We start from the raw sequence: 18,743 nt of genomic DNA on the forward strand, positions 1-18,743 counted from the left end.
ATCGAAACAGCACAATTTTATTTATTACATGCTTCGTAAATCGAACGTCGCGCGCTCCATAGGATTCAATGGTAACTCGCCGATGACGTCGCGGGCTGCATAGTCATCACTGGACTGAAAGTGACCCGGAACTATTTTCAACTTGAAAACTTTTGGATGTAAAAGTCTTGAAATGTCATGTTTTGTACAGAAAGTCCGGTTTTTGGAAAATTTCGCAAAAAAAAAATAATAAACCGCATAACAGTAGTTTAAATATATCAATGCGCCATTCGATGATGAGAATCGTTCTATTTTTAACAGTTTTTCGTCTAAAATGAAAATAAAGCATTTTACTATAATTTACCAATAAACATAAATATTTTTGGTGCAAACTGAGTAAGAGAGGCATGTAATAAAAATATTATAGCCCAAACAAGGGACTATGTACCCTCGGGGCAGGAGACCATTTGCCCTCCTTACGTCGGGCAAATGGTCACCTACCCTCGGGCACATAGTCCCATGTTTAGGCTATAATATATATTGTTTGGCCTTACCTACCGCCTAGGTCATATTGGCAGAACCACGTCCAAAGCTGCTAGGCGCGTTATTGCACGACAAATGACGTTTCATGTTTCATTCCGGTTCCTGCTTCATCCCCTCTGGGGGCCAAGAATCTGTAATAATTTGTGTCACCTACTACGTCATGCATGTTGGCAGGAACACGTCCCAAGCTATCTAGGCACATGTACGACGTACCTTTAATATTTTCCCTGCTTCTCGCTGGCAAAGACATCAACCGCTCCTATCCTCCCCATTTATTTCCTTCCTTCACCTTATGGGGGCACTTTGACCTCGTCTCTTGCACAACAATCCCGGTTTTTTGGGCATAGGGCAAGTCCTTCCCCACTTTACTCATTTATTTTCCGATACTTCACTTCCTGTCCCTCGGTCAAAGTCGCAAGCCAGACGGTAAGTCTGCACTTATCCTAATAGATATCTTTTGTATTTTGTATTTTACAGTGTTTTACTTTGAAATGTATCAATAAACTTCTGAAAGTTCAACTGTTTGGAGTATTCTGTGTATATGTAAGTAATTATTGTTATCGCTTGTCTGTAAATTTGTGGTACTGCACATTACAAAATGGTCACCTTTCATTTGGGTCACGAAATTGAAAGTTGCTCGTGGATTATTATACACATCGACGGATTTGACACATGTCATATCACCGCCCCACCCCTTTTGTGGAGTCAACAAGTCAACGCTGAACAATCACGCCACAGCTTCACTTCTGCACTGGCTTGCGATATGTCATCGTCCGAATAGACATGCTTTGTTGAAATGTGCGACAATTCAACTCACTGTCACCTAAGTCAACGCAATCTCGATATTGTGTATTGTGGAATACATCTGTGCTTCCTCCTTCTCCTGTCCTTGGCGCTGATCATACTCGGATGTTTAACAGAGTTGCGAAACTGTTCATCGAAAATGCTTATACCATATCCGGGACACAAAAGAAAATGGATATTGTCAACTCTCTTGATTTTAGTGTTACTCTGTGGCGTTGGTGAAGGTGTTTTAACAGATCTGACCAGGAACTATGTAACACAACCTCATTTCTATGTGCCTCAGTCGTGTGCACTGCTCTGTGGACTAACAAGTTTAGTGTACTATAACTACCTTGAATATTGGAAGCGACCTCACTTGACCTGGTTGTTGGTTCTGTACTGGCCGTCCGCGGTCGCTATTGACGTTGCAAGACTGATCAAACAAACAGGTGACAGTTGGTTTGATATTACCATAATGAGACAAGTGGTTATCCTTACATGCATCGTAATCTACGGATGTATGCTTTGTCTGGAAATTAACTTAATACGGACAAAGGTAAGTCTTTGAAATATTTACGTCAATTATTGCAGGATTAAGGGCACCATTCATTTAGGGAGCGTTCAGTTATTATGGCCGGGGGTGGGCCGGCAAAATCCAGGGGGGGGGGTCACCTCAAATTTGAAAACTGCAAAGGGGGGTCATGTATTTTTCAAACAAGTCAGAGGGGGGGTCACTTAATTTTCATAAGTATCCGTCCCGTCAAAAAGCAGTTTCAGTGTTCAGAAATATTCTGGGAGATAAAAATGAGTCATTGCATGATTTCATTCACCTGTAAATCTGAAAAAAATTATAATTATCTGTCACATGAACATCTTGACTTGACAACTCTGAGGCTTGCCTTATTGTAAATCAAGCTCACTGCACTGAGGGCAATGAACAATTCCTATTGCTTATATATTAGAGATATAGCAAGTTTTGTCAGGGAAATTATTTAAAGTTACCTGTACTGAGACTGCTAGTACCATGAAAAGTTAAATAATACTTTTAGGAGAAATTCCAATATCATAATTGTTGTCCACATCTGAACTTTTAAATACCCTTTTTGAATCAAGTACATTTGTATCAATTATCAAACACCTATAAAAGTAAAAATTAATTTAGTTTAGCATTGTAAAAAAATTATTCTTAGTTTTCTCATAGACTCCAATGTATAATGAATCAACATTTCGGTGAAATTCCAAAATCCAATTTCTTGCACATATATCAACCTTTAACCATCCTAGGCTAACTAAGTACTTTAAAATGAATTATCAAATGTCTATAAATATACAGATTTTGATAGTTTTGTATTGGAAAAAAATTAGTCATATTTTCCTCATAGACTCCCATGTACAGTGAATCTACATTTGGGTATAATTCCGAAATCCAATTTCTGGCGAACACATCCATTTGTTACCACCCTAATCTAATCAAGTACATTGATGTCAATAATCGAGAGTACATAAATACATGGGTTAACCTATTTTTGTATTGGAAAAAAATTATTCATACTTTCCTCATAGACTCCCATGTATAGTGGATGAACATTTTCAGTGAAATTCCGTAATCAGTTTTCTTGTACACATAATATGCACCTTTAAACATCATATTCGAAACAAGTACAATTATGTTAATTATTGAACGTCTGTATATGCACAAGTATACCAAGTTTTTCATTGGAAAAAATAATTATTCACAATTTTATCATTGACTCCCATGTATAGTGGATGAAAATTTTTGGTGAAATTCTGAGTTCAAACTTTTTGTCCACATGCCAGTTGTAACAACACTATTTCATTTAAGTACATTTATGTAAATTATCAAATATCTATAAATGCATAGATATAATTTTGCATTGAAAAAGTATTACATAGATTTCTCATACATGTATGAGAAAATATATGTATACCATTTATAGTGAATCAACATTATCAACAGCTGATTTTTAATTAAATTCAAATATCAAAATTTTGTACATGCACGCTTGCGCAAAAATATTGCGATAAACCAGTAATTTCTTTCCAACCCCTTTGAGGGGTAATTTCAAAATTATAGCAAGTCATAAGGGGAAATCTCAGCATTAACATCTTGTGAGATTGTAAGGAGGGTCATTTGAAAAAATCTGAGCTCTTTTTTTTATTCTATCACACCATCCCCGTGAGGTGTTGCGTGTGCAGCTTTACTCAAGCAATGTGGGGGGGGGGGGGTCATTAAATTTTTGTCATCTTGAAAGGGGGGGTCATCAATGTTTTGGGACAATGTGTAGGGGGGGTTCACTTATTTTGACTGATGCGCAGGAAGAATTTGCCGGCCCACCCCCGGCCATAATAACTGAACGCTCCCTTATGCAAATGAGATTTTGGGTACCGATGGGTAGCGGTGGTAGCGGGCGATGATATTAAAGTTTTATGTAATTGTTTATAAGAAGTATATTACTTGCTATATTTCAAACAATACTACACCAAACTAGCAACCTTACATGTCATTTAAGCACAACACGGGACGCGCTGTATTCTGAACTCGGACGGTTATGTCTTCCGTCTTTGCGTAACTCGTGCGAACAACTTCAGCCAGCCGCATCGATTCTACAGCACATCTACCGAACATGAACTGCGTTCGACAGTAGCTGTGGGTCCATAGCTGTGGTGTTTTAAGCCTGCGGGTTTAAAACGTTTAAGTCAAAACCAAACCATAAAAGGAAGAAATCCCGTACGAAAACACCACAGCTATGGACCCACACCTAGCTCGACAGATACATTGTATGTGACCACGGATGGGCAAATACGCACAGGCTGCGCTGGGCCGTAAACGTGTCTGCTCTGCATTTTGCATATCTAAACAGCTAAAATTTTGTTTTGAAGCCAATTTTCCAAGGCAAGTTGCATGATATATTAATGTCATGTAACACGAAAGGTATGACAAGGTAGAGGAGAGCACAATTAGCGACGAGAGAGTATGAAATATTGGGGTCGAAACGGACAGGGGTCAAGGCGACTAACTCCGAAGTCCTGCTGCAGCTAATATTATGAGCTCTGTCTCCAAAATTCCCCAATCTAAAAGTAGAAGAGAAAACCGTGCGCGTCTGGGCCATGTTGAACATGCGCTTTCACTTAAAATTTGGACATATTTGGAGACAAAGCTTATTTTCTTTTTGTTCTGTTGTCTCTTGGTCGGACTCATTCGAGGCAGTATGTATGTATGTATGTATGTATGTATGTATGTATGTATGTATGTATGTATGTATGAAATGTATGTATGTATGTATGTATGTATGTACGTACGTACGTACGTACGTATGTATGTATGTATGTATGTATGTATGTATGTATGTATGTATGTATGTATGTAGTGTGTGTTTATGCATGTTATTGCGTTTGCATGATGAATGTGTGTATTTATGCTACATGCATGAATGAATACACTATATGCGCGCGCGTATAATTATGTGTATGTATATGTATGCACACATGTGTGTGGCCAACGACTGGCAAACGACAAAAGAACGTGTGACATCAACAGAACAAGGAGCGCGCAGAAAGTGATGGCGTATCCGTTCACGTTTCGTTCCCTTATGAAATCTTAACCCCATTATTATTACATATGTAACACAGATTACCAATCTGTTGGCAGCGAAATTAAGTTGGTATTTTCACATATAGAGTTATTATAGTCCCTCTATTTCTTTGCATTTTCTAAAAAAAACTGTGAAACTTTTCAAGTATTTTAGCTTTTTATTGAGCTAATTATCACTGCTTTTAACTATTTTACTAATTGCTTGCTGTCAGCAAAATATTTTACGTGTTTTGCCAACGGCAAAGCATTTTTAAAACAGGTCACGTGTCATTAAATAATGTTTACATAGAAAACCATGGTTAAGAAATTATTTCACGCTATATTATGCAAATTAGTCATTATCCGGTACTACTTTCTGTTGGTAAATATTGTCGCCTGCTCCTGAACAACAATAAATATTCGGAGTGTCTATTGACACCCGGGTGTCAATAGCCAGGAGCTGCCCTACATAGCTATTGACACCCCTCGACCGGCGACCCTACTCGAATACCTTCAGAATCGAGCTAAGTTACGTAGTCCATTTCTTGTTTCAAGCAAGTTGATGCCCACTTTCTTGTGGTAGGTACAGTTATAATGGGGTAAAGTAACCGTGTATTGTTTTAGAATCATATCGACTGCTCAGGGCCAATAAAACCTTATTTTTGTCGGCGGTCGAAGCTTGTCGAACAATGCAACATTGGACCCGAGTTGCGGAACCTTTGGCATATGACATCGATTGACTGTAACTCAAAATGATGACTAAAGAAGCTATTACGAAAGAAGTTTTTTTATTTCTAGGTAGAATATATGTTGTTAAGAATAACGAAGCAAAATTTGGATGAATTTGGAAGCTGACTGGCGAAAAAACGGGAGAGGTGTCAATAGCCAATCAGAGGGCCCGTTGGCTATCGACACCCAATGGTCATCCAATGCTGGATGGGGAAAATGTCGGCTACCCGTCTGCTACCCTCTGCTACCTTGTATCCTATGAGCTACTTCTGTCTTTCAAAAGTCTGATGAGAAAAATTAAACTGCATTTTTTGCATAAAGTTACGTTAGTGGTAAAAAATTAAAAAGAGAACAAATTGTTGACAAACTGATTTTTAAAGTACTTCACACTTTCTCTTGTTTGAAAACCTCGCTTTAATTAAAGCACCTGTTCATTTAATGCGTTGTATTCGTTTCCACTTTTATATGGACTACAAATCTTGCGTATTTAGTTTCACTTGTATTTTAGACAATTTAAAACTAAGTACGTTTCATTAAAAGTCCCGGTTTTTCAAAAGAGTTCGTAATGTATATATTTCAGAAAAAGTCCGGGTTTTTCTGTACCGTAAGGCAAGCTGCAGTAACACTTGTACGACCGCACTAATACATTACGAATGGACATCTATGTTATCTATGTTACCGCTGCCCCCGCTACCGCTCGCTACGTAGAGGAGAACTTTAGGAAAAATATTGTGTCTCCAATCCTGCATTGTATACTTTCCGTACAGCAAAAGGTGACTTCGTTTATTTCAGAACATATTTATTTAATCACTCGTCATATATCCATGTCAGTAAAGAATCCAAAGTACACTTTCCAGTTATCAGCTTGACCGAGGTTACATTATTGATAACCTTACTATGTATGGGTGTGTTTTTTGTTTGTATGCTACTGAAGTGTATGCGACAGATTGACATGTTTGTCGAAATGAATTCGGTGATCTGACACAGTCACGCTTTTCTTCAGTCAGCATTTCCGTTCGATTTAGAAATGGTGATTCTGCCGCCACAGGCTCGCCACACAAACAATTATCTCATAATATCTACAATACTCTCAAAAATACTGGTACAATTTGTACGTGTAATAAAATACAGTAGATTTAAATTTACAAAGTGCTTTTGCAGTCAAAATCTATATTTGATTTGGAAAAAAACTTTGAAATCTGTCTTCATACATGTAAGATGATCGTGTTGCATACACTTCATTGGTCTGAGCGTTATTCTCCAAAGTGTTGAAGTGCCTTTCGGCTGCCGCAGTACAATATGAGAGTTTCATGACTGGAATGAACTGTGATTTGACAGATTTTAGGTTGGTGTTACAACGAAAAGGCTTATCCTCCCGACCTCAATAACAAGAGGATGTTCTACCGCTTCAACTACGGTAATCTGTTATCGAAGGTGATGTTTTCGTCTCTTAATTGGTTGTTCGTTCTCGGGTACAAGCGACCGTTGGAGATGGATGATCTTGGGTGCCTGCCGTCGGATTTTGAATGCAGAAACGTGTACAAAGTTTTTAAGGAAGCATATGACTCAGGGAAGGTAAATAATTGCTCTGTACTTCATCGATGCTAAATTTAATATTTGAAGCATTTGTGACTAGCTTTGTAATAATTGAAGAATATTTTGTTTGATTCCAAGTCTGCTTAAACTATACATTCAGTTTGTGGTAGACAAGATCATAAATCGGCAAGATACAATCCTAGTGTACCACCGTGTCCTGATTACTTTTTGTTTTTGTTTGTTTTGTGGGTTTGCTGTTACAAAGTTTCAGTGTAAAATAACAAGTTCGTATAACACCTTTCGTAATGCACCTTTTCACCAAGTCGAGCACGGTATATATTTCGTTTTTACGGACTCTCATATGATACGACCGAAATTATAAAAGAAAGCTCGCGTAATCAAAAAGATGGCTTCATTTAAATAAACGCTATTTATCACCATTTCGTCGCTGAGAAATGACAATCATAAAATGTGTTGCAGCCAGAGAAACAGTTCACAACCATTACGTTGGGATGCAAAAGTTAGTCAAATTACTCAGACGTTTCATATTAACATATGCACATTAACGTCCCAGTGTAACTGGTCATCATGAGGATAAGATAATTATATGTTAATCCAACCGGACGTGCCATCACACTATGATAATGCAGTATTCAAAATCAGTATTTGTTGATACTATCAAATCGTAAAGGAATGTTCTATGCTGTTCTGACAGGATTAAGAGGAACTTCTGACCACAGTACGCGTAGATGGAGTAAATATATAGATCAGGCGATACAGGAATTAACGTTGCGCTCGAAACTTTATTTCCCCAGGTCAGCCTGATGGCTGCCTGGGGCAACTCTTAGCTCCGAGAGCCTGGAGATATGCTCACTCCAAGGCCCCCAAGGTCCGACTCTCCAAATTTACAATACTTTGTCGACAAGAAAACTTGCCAACGCTTGTTTCACAATGATTAATACATAGTATGCATGAGACATGTCAAAACACCATTGTTTTAAATCCAAGCTGTGAAAATATGAAATGCGATACTTAACAGCTAGAGTTCTGATAAAAGTTCGACTACATTGTCTTTCTATTGTCCTACCTTGCGTGAGACATTTCATGCATAATCATAGGAATTCACGAGACACGCGGGTGCCTGGAATGGCGCTGCTATTGAATTTAAACAGAAGAGACTTGAAAATGTAATTCGCCGCCAATATTGAAGAATTACACCTCCGGTAAATCGTGGGAATTGAAGCCAAAGTGGCGAAATGTTGAAATTTGGCGAATTACTAGAATGAAGATTTACAGTAACCGGTGCAAATTATAGAAACATGACATCGTTCTTTCTCCCACAAAGGCTTGCCCTCAAGCCTTATAAGAGGTGTCTCAAATATAGATAGAATACAAAAATATTACACTTACACAAAATAGACAAGGAAAGTACTGAATTTCAGAAGAACATCAAGTGGAAAGTACAATTTTTTGCATTTAGAAATATGACATCGTTCTTTGAAAATAATCCAATAATGTATGTGTTGCAGTGCTGATAGCAGATGTATGCAAGCTGTATCGGGCAATGTCCGCGGTTATGTTTGTAATCAAAAGTTTCTCCCAGTGAGATCCGTTTCTAGAACAATTTCGATTACCATATTGACGATGTTCAAATTTAAAAACTAACTATTCAACTCTCCAACCCCCCAACCCTTCGTATCGGAGACGTCTTACGCGTAGCACTGCGGCGTCGGTAATTCTCGTAGCTCTATAATTATCTTCACTTAATAAAAAAAAACCACTCCCAACCCCCAAACCAACCCGCGTAGATGAGGCTTCATATAAAATAAAGACAAACGAGTATAAATAATTAGATTTCTCTGTTGAACGATACCAATATTTGGAATCAAAGCGAGTCTACTATACTAACTATTTGACCACAAAAAAACGCCTCGAAAAATTGTCAAATTCAGTTCGCAGACAAAAGACGCAGTTCCAACGATCATACACAGTTCTCTTGTTCAACTTCGGCAAATCTCGAATCTGCTCACCCTTCAAAATGTTGATACTGTTATCTTCTCATGGTTGATCTACCTTGACGTGTTCTTCGCTAGCTTCCTTGGGTTGAATGACTCAGCTTGCCTCTGTAGATATCACCTTCTCCTGTAATTTTTTGTTTTGGTCTGAATTCTGCATTCTCCATCGTGTATGTCATCCGGGGAATTTCACTCAGGTGTCCGGGAGCGACTCGCTTCTCGCAGTTCTATCGGGAAATTCCATTCAGCATTGCTGTGAGAGGCTTCGTTTTCTTCGTTTTCGGGGAATCATGCAGCTCAGATATTGGCAGAACAACTCGCTATGCTGCTCGAGGCTCGACCAAACACCACATTTGGTCGATATTGCAACCGGGTTTTAGTTCTCCACCATATCAAATCGTAAAGAGGAAATGTTCATGCTGTTCCGAATCACGATTAAGGGGAACTACTTCAGACCACAGTACGCGTAGATGGAGTAAATATATAGATCAGGCGATACAGGAATTAACGTTGCGCTCGAAACTTTATTTCCCCAGGTCAGCCTGATGGCTGCCTGGGGCAACTCTTAGCTCCGAGAGCCTGGAGATATGCTCACTCCAAGGCCCCCAAGGTCCGACTCTCCAAATTTACAATACTTTGTCGACAAGAAAACTTGCCAACGCTTGTTTCACAATGATTAATACATAGTATGCATGAGACATGTCAAAACACCATTGTTTTAAATCCAAGCTGTGAAAATATGAAATGCGATACTTAACAGCTAGAGTTCTGATAAAAGTTCGACTACATTGTCTTTCTATTGTCCTACCTTGCGTGAGACATTTCATGCATAATCATAGGAATTCACGAGACACGCGGGTGCCTGGAATGGCGCTGCTATTGAATTTAAACAGAAGAGACTTGAAAATGTAATTCGCCGCCAATATTGAAGAATTACACCTCCGGTAAATCGTGGGAATTGAAGCCAAAGTGGCGAAATGTTGAAATTTGGCGAATTACTAGAATGAAGATTTACAGTAACCGGTGCAAATTATAGAAACATGACAATACCATTTTCGCAGAGAATATCGTGTTTGTTCTGCCTTGTGTTTCAGGCAAGAGCTCTTAAGGAAAACAGACCAGCGTCTTTGTGGAAAACCTACGTAAGAGTTTACGGTTGGCCGATATTACTCGTATTGTCCATTAGCATGATTAGTGTGCTCGCAGATACCTGTCTCATTGTGATTCCTTTCGCCATTGGGGGTGTAATCAGCTACGCAAAGAGAGAATACTTTGACGAACAACAGCCAAATGAAAACGTAAGCTAAGCTTTCGGGAATCGGATGGTAAGGTTTTCAGGTTACAAAACCCTCTATGTCATATTCGAATGAGATCGTTAGACTTGTATAAAAAGTGGTAAGAACCTTTGTTTGATATTGTTCTTACCAGCTGAAGTGATCGACTCTGTGAGTCGATTGATAGGTTTAGTAGGCTTGGTACAGTGTACTTGAATCACCGAAAATCACCCGTAATAATTTCGTGTAATTTAAAGAATGAAATAGAAATATAGAACACTCATTTTGGGCGTATGCTGCGTGTTGTAGTAACCTATAACAATCATTGTATCATAACTGATATGACACGTGTCAAAAAACCTTCAAGTTGACTCTTGCATAAAAAGCAGTTTATGAAAACACCTTGTTTTATCCTCTACATAGGTGTGCTACGTGACAGTAAAGGACTTCTTCAGCAATGGATATGTTCTGGTGCTTGTCATCTGTGTGTTTAGGCTTGCCAGGGCAATCTTGTTCCGATTTTCAACTTTTATTCTCGAATGGTATGCTATACGTGTACAGTCAGCCCTTCAGGTAGGAAGAAGATCTAGCAAGGACGCCCTCTATGGAGCTGACGTTGAAAGTGAAATTTGTTTTTGTTGTAATTTGTTTATTCATGTTCTTAAGAATGCATTAATAAAAAGATATGTATTAATATTAAAATATTCTCTTGAAAGGAAATGGTATGGTATGGTAGGAAGATTTGTATATGTATGAAAACTGAGAAACGCTGGTGTTCAATATGTTCCTTCACGATAATATACCTGTTAATAGAAGTTATGTCATGTATTTCTGGCGCTTGTTTACGAGAAATCATTACATCTGTCGACTTCGAGTCTGTCTGTTGGACAGATAACGAATCACATGTCGGTGGATGCCACAGCAATATTTTGGTTCACAATATACAAGCCATGGTTATGGGCAGGACCAATAATGGCAAGTTATATATATATATATATATATATATATATATATATATATATATATATATATATATATATATATATATATATATATATATATATATATATATATATCGGTGTGTTTATGTATGTATGTATGTATGTATGTATGTATGTATGTATGTATGTATGTGTGACATTTATGACATTTAAAGTGGAGCCATTACTTGAAATAGTTGAGCCGATCAAACAGTGTAATTAACTAATTTGCAATGCGACTACATATAAAATGCCAGTTTTGTCACTTTACCCTGTTTTTACAACTTTAATTAAATGGTTTATTATCAGTGTCGCATAAAAGTTGTTTGAGACATTCTACAAAAATACGATTTCAGTTTTAAGTAATATTTTAAAATTTGAAGTGAATTCAAATACACCGAGCCATCTAAACGCAAACGGCGCCTTTCGATGATTTCTGTGGTACATCTCGCATCAATCTGATTAATATCAGATGTAATTATTGCGATGTTTCCAACTTTGCTTGTTCTGTGCTGATTTTGTCTAGCTCGCAACCGCGTCTAATCACAGCTAAACGAGAAAAGCAACGAGGAAGCAAATGTGAAAAAGTCGCCGTCACTCCATCAGATTTAATCAGATTGAACTCACATACACCAAACCGGCACAAGGGTGGACCAGGCCCAGTCTTTCGCGTTTAAGACTGGTACATGCACGCTTAACGATAAACTACCTTCGAGAGATTATCGTCATATTGAGAAAAATCAGATGTTCATATCATTAACATAAAAGTACTGATCAAAGTCTTATAACATTACGACGGAATCCCCATCATGATGAGCATACGGATCTTGTTGTGTGATGCCATGCATGATATCAAACCAGGTGTTTGTCCGATCATTTATTCATGTAAATGCGAGTACAAGTTTGTGGAGATAAATTGTAACAGATTATTTTTGAATAATCAATAGGTTGTCGTCGTCATTATACTGTTATATTACGAAATGGGCGTGTCCGCCTTGATTGGTGCGGCCTTTATTCCCGTTTTTGGCGTAGTGCAATACAAGATGACCGATGTTTTGGCAAGGCTTAAAAATCTCATTATGGTAAGTGAATGCAGAATGAAAAGAAAAGAAATGATAAAAGATTATTCACCAAGAGCACGAAAACAAAGACAACATACATATAGATGACATACGCCATTTACTTTTGCCATATGGCAGTCTTCCATAGGCACTGATCTTAATTCAAACATGAGCAGATCAACCCTCTGAGCCGACTTCAGGTAATTCGCGACGCCTTGAATTCGAAAGACTTAAACTTCTCTTCAAACTTTCCGTGAGGTAACTTTAATCCACTCCTTTCAGAATGAAGAATAACAATCAGGGGAAATTTTGTGCTTGTAAAACAAACTGCACAAATATTTACCGACACTTGAAATTAATAAAGGCCGTTATTCCTGTGGTTATTCAAAGTTGAACATTGCAGTTTTAGATTTACACGAAAACAAGCCCATGAAAAATGTATTTACTGCTTCAAAATAAACTCATACAAATGGTAGACTAAAAAAAGTTTTGTAAAAAGTATTGTAAAAGTTGTTGTAAAATATTTGTCGCCGAGGAAGATATTCACACAATCGGAAAATACAATTTTGTTTTCTGTTAGTTTAAGTGTGCGGGCACATTAACTTGTCAACAAAATTAACGTTCACCTGCTAGAATCAGAATGTCACATTTTCGCGATGGAGTAGCGAACACGAAGAATTCTGACCATTTTTAATGTCAACATTGGTGAATTAGAGATAATTTGTAAATATTTGACTGGTGACGCCTAAATTGTATACGTGCTTACGAAAGAGAATTGGCTAAACATTTCATGTAGCGACATGTAAGCAAAGGACCAAGATTTTTCCTTTCATGGTGAAAATTTACTAGTCATTGCGTGTAAAGTGACCAAGCTGGATTAGAGAACTTGTAATTGAGTCTATTTGAGCATCTGAGTACATGAACAGAAAGACAGGAATTCTCTTTTATCAGTCCGAATACGTCGACATGAACGCAATCTGGGCTGTTGCTGCTGCTGTCTCTCGGCCATATGCTGAAGCGATCATCATATCAATGTACTCTTCATATCACGTCAGAAAACTTCAGATACACGGTTGAAGAAAATCAACGAGCTGCTGCAGGGAATGAAGCTGCTGATGTTATGCGCTTGGGAAGAAATGTTTTGCTCCTCTGTTGAAAAAGTCAGGGAGCAACAAGTCAAGTTGATGATGAAATCGGGAGCTTACATGATAGTTGGTAGTAAGTATACAATCTATTGTCATGAAGAAAAGCTGGTTTTGTTCTTGACTTCATGCGATGATATATCGGTCTCGACAATTCAACTTTTCATTGTTTGTATCATGGTCGTTCCTTCTACTTCTTTACAGACTCATTAGTTTTAAGTCGAGATTATTTGAATAAGCAAATGGACAATAAAAATTGTCTGGAACGTTTCGAGTTGGCATTATACATGGCATATGGAGGTAATGGCAAGTTTTGATACAAAACGAAGACAGGAGACTGGTTTTAAAAAAATGCTTCCAAATATTGTTGCTAGTTAATTTATTTTGAAAAGAGATAAGACATAATCAGATATATCGTTTGTAAAACATGAATTGTCCCAAACAACAAGTAAGTATTCCGTAAGTCAACGTGTGATCTATCTATCATCTATTTTGGTCGCATATGTCCAACTAAAATAGAAAAAAGCACGGCAAAATTATTAAGACCATAATTCTTCTTACAGTGTCTACGGCAAAAACGTTAAACGCTATCGTGACGCTAATCGTAAGTTAATTTTATAAACACTTTTTCGGTGTTAATTTAAACCAACAGTGAGCTCATACTCAGTATGGTTTATTACGAAGTGAATGGAGGAAAAGAGAAAAAAGACTTTGAATCTGTACAGGGATAGATTTCATCAACAAGTATAACACATTTTACCGCATGATATTATTGTGAACAATGCTTCAAACTCTACCTCTGATAAATGTATTATAGATTTGTTTTTGGCCAAGACATATAAAGTTTGAAGTTTACATTTTCCTGCATTGAACATTGATTCAACGAATTAACGAGTTCCTTTCTACTTTTTTCTTGCTTTTCGCTTATCTTCATCTTTTTCTGCTCTTGTCTCGTTTGCTATACCCCTTTGCCGCTCTGCATAATAATTTCTGTATTCTTCGGGTCATCTGACTGTCCTATCGATCTTTAAACCTCTCTTCCTCTGGCCTCTGCTAATCATGATAGTCGTTTGTTTCGTACTCGCTGCTAAATCCGCATCCGTTGACGCCCGAGTTAGCGTTTGTTACGCTTGCATTCTTTGCTCAACTGGCGACACCAATCTTCGTGTTTGCACGGAGTCTGCACTGTAAAGTTAAGTGTTCAAGGACAGAACACCAATTAAACGCCTTTTTGTAACACTTTTTGAACGCCTCCAGGCGTTCAGAAATTTAACACTACGTGTTCAACCAACGTTCAGTTTTTGAACACACGTGTGCAGATTTTGAACGCTACGTGTTCATCAGACATTACATTGAACACCATGGTGTTCCATATCTGAACACACGTTGCACAGGAAATGTGTTCAAAAAATTGAACGCTTTTACGCGTTCAAAGGGCTGTAACACTTTTTGAACGCATGGACGCCGTTCAACGATAAGTGTGTTAAAGGCTAGAACACATGATGAACGCTTGTTGAACACCTTTAATTTTGGGCGTTCACGGTATGTTCAAGCCTTGAAATAACATTACAGACCATTGATTTCCTGTAAAATTATTTTATTCTAAAAATACACGAAACATTTCTAGAGTAAAATACAATAATTTACTGTAAATTGGGTAAATAAACATTGCAACTTTGTATGTAAAGTTTGTCAGAGGAAAAAAACAACAGTGTTAACACCTTCCTATCAAAAACATAAGCAATAAAAATCACCATATTGTGGATTACGTTTTATGTTCATACTTGTTTAAAACGTACAAAAAATCATCTGAAAAAGCTCAAAATTTGGCATACTTCTTGTCTTGAAAAGACGTATATGTATGAAATGCATACTCCATTTATTTTAAGATGGTTTCTTAAAGACATTTCCTCCTATATGGACAATAGTAAATTTTGAAGAAAAAAGAAGTTAGTCAAGGCTTCTCTGGTGCACATGGCATATAGTTATCCACACTAAAGTAAACACAACATGTCAAGTTGTCAAAGTGTCACAGTAAGACACAACAAGCAGAAAGTGGGGGAAGTGGGTTTTTGGCAGGGTAAAACCTATTTCCTTGTCCAACAAAGTCCTTCATAAAAAAAGGTTAGTTTGTTTGTAATATCTTTAAATAAACCCTGAAATAAATGGGTGACATTTCAAAAATATACCTCTCAGAAATTTAAAACATATTCGTAAAAACCTTTCAAATTCTGGTGTACCCTGCTATTAATTTTATACAATTTTGTTTTACTAAAAAATGGTAAAAATCACCCTTAAAATGAAAAAATGAACATTTCATCATAACTTGAATATATCACATTTTGGTAATTCCCAATGTCTTAAAAATGTCTGAAATGTCTTTAATGCCAAAAAACACAAAGTTGCAAATTTCTGCATAATTTTAACAATCTGAAAAAGACTACCAGTAGAGAGATCTATGTCCTAAATATCAAAGCTGTTCGATTAGCAGTTTTGAAAAAGATTTTTTAAAGATTGTTTGACCAAAAATGACAAAAATTGCCATGAAATATAAAAATTTGAATATTTCATCACAACTAGCACAATTTTTACGATGGTCATTTTTAGGGACATGTTTACAAAATATTGAAGACGTCAGTAAAAGAGAAGAAGATTTTTTCAAAAAAATAGCAAAATTAGCCTCAAAAATATAAATTTGCATATTTCATCATAATTTGAACATATCTGATTGGGGTAATCCCTTGGGACCTGTAATCCAAATATTAAAGGATTCGCACAGGCTGTTTTGAAGAAAAACCTTTGGAAGTACAAATTTGAGGACAATGCTACACATCCACCTATTTAGCTGACAGCAAAGCTAAAAACCAGTTGCTAAGTACAAGAGACGTGTTGAGCTACAATACAAAATAATTTACGGTTTGGTAGCAGGCTATGATCAACTAAATGTTACAAGGGCATAAGCTTTCAAAGTACGTGAAGTCTCCTTCATCAGATGCAAGGGGGATGAAAAATTGAAGCAGAAAGTGACAGAAAATTCAGAGTGAAAATTTCAGAAAAATCAGTAATTCAGAGTGAACATTTTTACTCTGAATGGTCTGTCGCTTTCACATCCATTCAAGGCTGAATTTTTTTATGTAAAAACATTTTGTAATATTGTCTTGAAAGCTGCCTGCAAATACAAAAATGTCAGATGGTGTTCAAATGGATGAGACTGAGTGTACAGATGACTTTCATAAATGCATGTATGGATTTTCATGTACACATTTTGAAAGAGCTAACAAGAAATATCAGCTTTAATTTAAATAAGGGAGACTACACGTCTGTGAAAGCTTATTCCCCAGCAACATTTAGTTGATCATAGCATGCTACCAATGCTTAGATTAATTCAGAACAAAAATACAGAAATTTATCAAAATTCAGTTACTGACCCTTGGAAGTTTAAATCTACATTAGAGATGAGCTGAGTTTCTCAAGCTTGTTTCCAGACAGCTACCTGTACACTCATCTTCTTCGTTATCTGTACCACCAGCTTCTATAACAACTCTTCGATTTTCAGTTAAATCCAACTTTTTACATCCTGAAAAAATGCAACAATAGGTAATATGGCGAGATGAAACTTGAAATGAAAGACAAGGGGCTGATTATTATAAGGAAAAGTGGAGACTTTCATATACAGTGCCTCTCTTCAAAACTGTTACAAAATAATTGCTGGTTCTTGTGATCAATTGATTAAAATTAAAAAGCCAAACTCTCATATGCTGAAACAATACATTGTTTACTCTACGATGTTTAACTGATGTTTTACATGCGATTGTGTTTACTAAAAGACATATGTTAGCTGTGATTACGCAGCGGTACTATGCAAGGCGTATCGATCGCGCTCAGGTCAAGGGTTATCACACAGTCCCTCTATCACTAGAGGGACTGTGGTTATCACTACAGTTGTATTGTGATGACCCTTTACCCGAGTGAGATCGATCGATACGCCATGGCCAAAAGTACCACTGCGTAGTCACAGCTAGTTGTTGGTATAGCAGCCACTGAAAGAAAAAAGTTTTTTTCACATAGTTAAGCTATTTAAAGGTACAATACAATTAATTTCAAAGGACGATAATATAGATGCTTCAAAAATCGAATACCTTTTACTATTTTGGAGAGGAAACTTACCCTTTCTGGTCTTGCTTCCGCACGATCACGACTTCAGGGTGCGCTTACAAGAAAAATGTCGCAACTTCCGTTTTGACGCATCATGGGATAGGAAAAGACACCAAACTTGAACACTAAGTGTTAAGAAGTAGAACGCCCCTTGCACGCCGATGTTAAAATTAAAACGTTCATGGTGGTTTTCTGATTTTCTTTACTAATTTTTAAACTTTCAACCCGTAATAAACGTGTAAAATTATTTTGTATACTTCCTTTTTTAGAAAAAACATGCTTTCAGCAATGGTAGGCCGGAAATATTTTTCACTTAGTGTGAAATTCGTTACACCAAAATCCGTGTACTTTTGCCGGACAGTGAAGCAATAGTAAATTTAATATAGCCATTGTAAAGAAAAAAAACACAAAAGACTGTTAATTGTTTCACAGTATTGTAAAATTTCTGTGATGCTGAGTTTTTGAACACTTGAAGGAGATCGTTGTTAACACATAGTGTTCAGGTTTAGAACATCATTGTTAATATTATGAACACTAGTGTTAACAATATGAACACTAGCCGTTCAAATTTGAACACCGACATGTACATTTTGAACGCGTAAAGACGCGTCTAGCGTCCGATATTTTTACAGTGTGCGCTTTACTGCCGAAGCCATACCTTCCATGTATAGGATAAAGCCTGAGTACGAGGGCTCTTCTGGTATATAAAGTCCAACCAAACGATAAAATGTCGAGGCCGCAGGCCGAGACATTTTATCGTAGGGTTGGACTTTATATACCAGAAGAGCCCGAGTACGAGGGTTTTATCTGACTTAAAAACTATCGCCCCAAACTGATATATTTTCGTTTTCAATGTGTTTACGTCAACCGTCCCCTTTGTCAATGTAACATGTTTAGGATATGAATTAAAACTTTTATTTGTGAAATAGCCTTCCCATGTAATGGAACATCCTA

General features: G+C 37.1%; 2 protein-coding genes across 3 annotated transcripts in view; both read left to right on the forward strand.

Annotated features, from left to right (window-relative positions):
* Positions 1-1,245: 1,245 nt before the first annotated feature.
* Positions 1,246-18,743, forward strand: part of LOC139134406 (ATP-binding cassette sub-family C member 9-like) — a 53,532-nt gene continuing 36,034 nt past the window's right edge. Inside the window, exon 1 of the mRNA XM_070701268.1 lies at positions 1,246-1,861. Coding sequence (XP_070557369.1) covers positions 1,319-1,861 — 543 coding nt within the window. The 5' untranslated portion in view covers positions 1,246-1,318. The remainder of the gene's footprint in view (positions 1,862-18,743) is intronic.
* Positions 11,335-18,455, forward strand: LOC139134306 (ATP-binding cassette sub-family C member 8-like). 2 transcript variants are annotated; one of them, XR_011552777.1, is made up of 5 exons: positions 11,335-11,426; positions 12,379-12,513; positions 13,548-13,710; positions 14,198-14,238; positions 18,422-18,455. XR_011552777.1 is itself a non-coding variant. In XM_070701195.1 (5 exons), exons 1-5 carry the CDS (start codon positions 11,355-11,357, stop codon positions 14,869-14,871), a joined length of 582 nt encoding a protein of 193 aa, XP_070557296.1. In that variant the 5' UTR covers positions 11,335-11,354; the 3' UTR covers positions 14,872-15,214. The 2 variants fall into 2 exon arrangements, 1 of the variants encoding a protein (XP_070557296.1); XM_070701195.1 differs by lacking the exon at positions 18,422-18,455 and adding an exon at positions 14,701-15,214.

The sequence above is a fragment of the Ptychodera flava genome, chromosome 6 (assembly GCF_041260155.1).
Source record: "Ptychodera flava strain L36383 chromosome 6, AS_Pfla_20210202, whole genome shotgun sequence".
Classification (NCBI taxonomy): Eukaryota; Metazoa; Hemichordata; class Enteropneusta; family Ptychoderidae; genus Ptychodera; species Ptychodera flava.

What these genes read in the sequence shown, in the direction of transcription:
- LOC139134306 (XM_070701195.1), top strand. Translation starts at nt 11,355, where the DNA reads ATGTCGGTGGATGCCACAGCAATATTTTGGTTCACAATATACAAGCCA. An exon ending in TATGGGCAGGACCAATAATG is followed by an intron (nt 11,427 to 12,378) that starts GCAAGTTATATA and finishes AATAATCAATAG; the next exon opens with GTTGTCGTCGTCATTATACT. An exon ending in ACGCTATCGTGACGCTAATC is followed by an intron (nt 14,239 to 14,700) that starts GTAAGTTAATTT and finishes TAATCATGATAG; the next exon opens with TCGTTTGTTTCGTACTCGCT.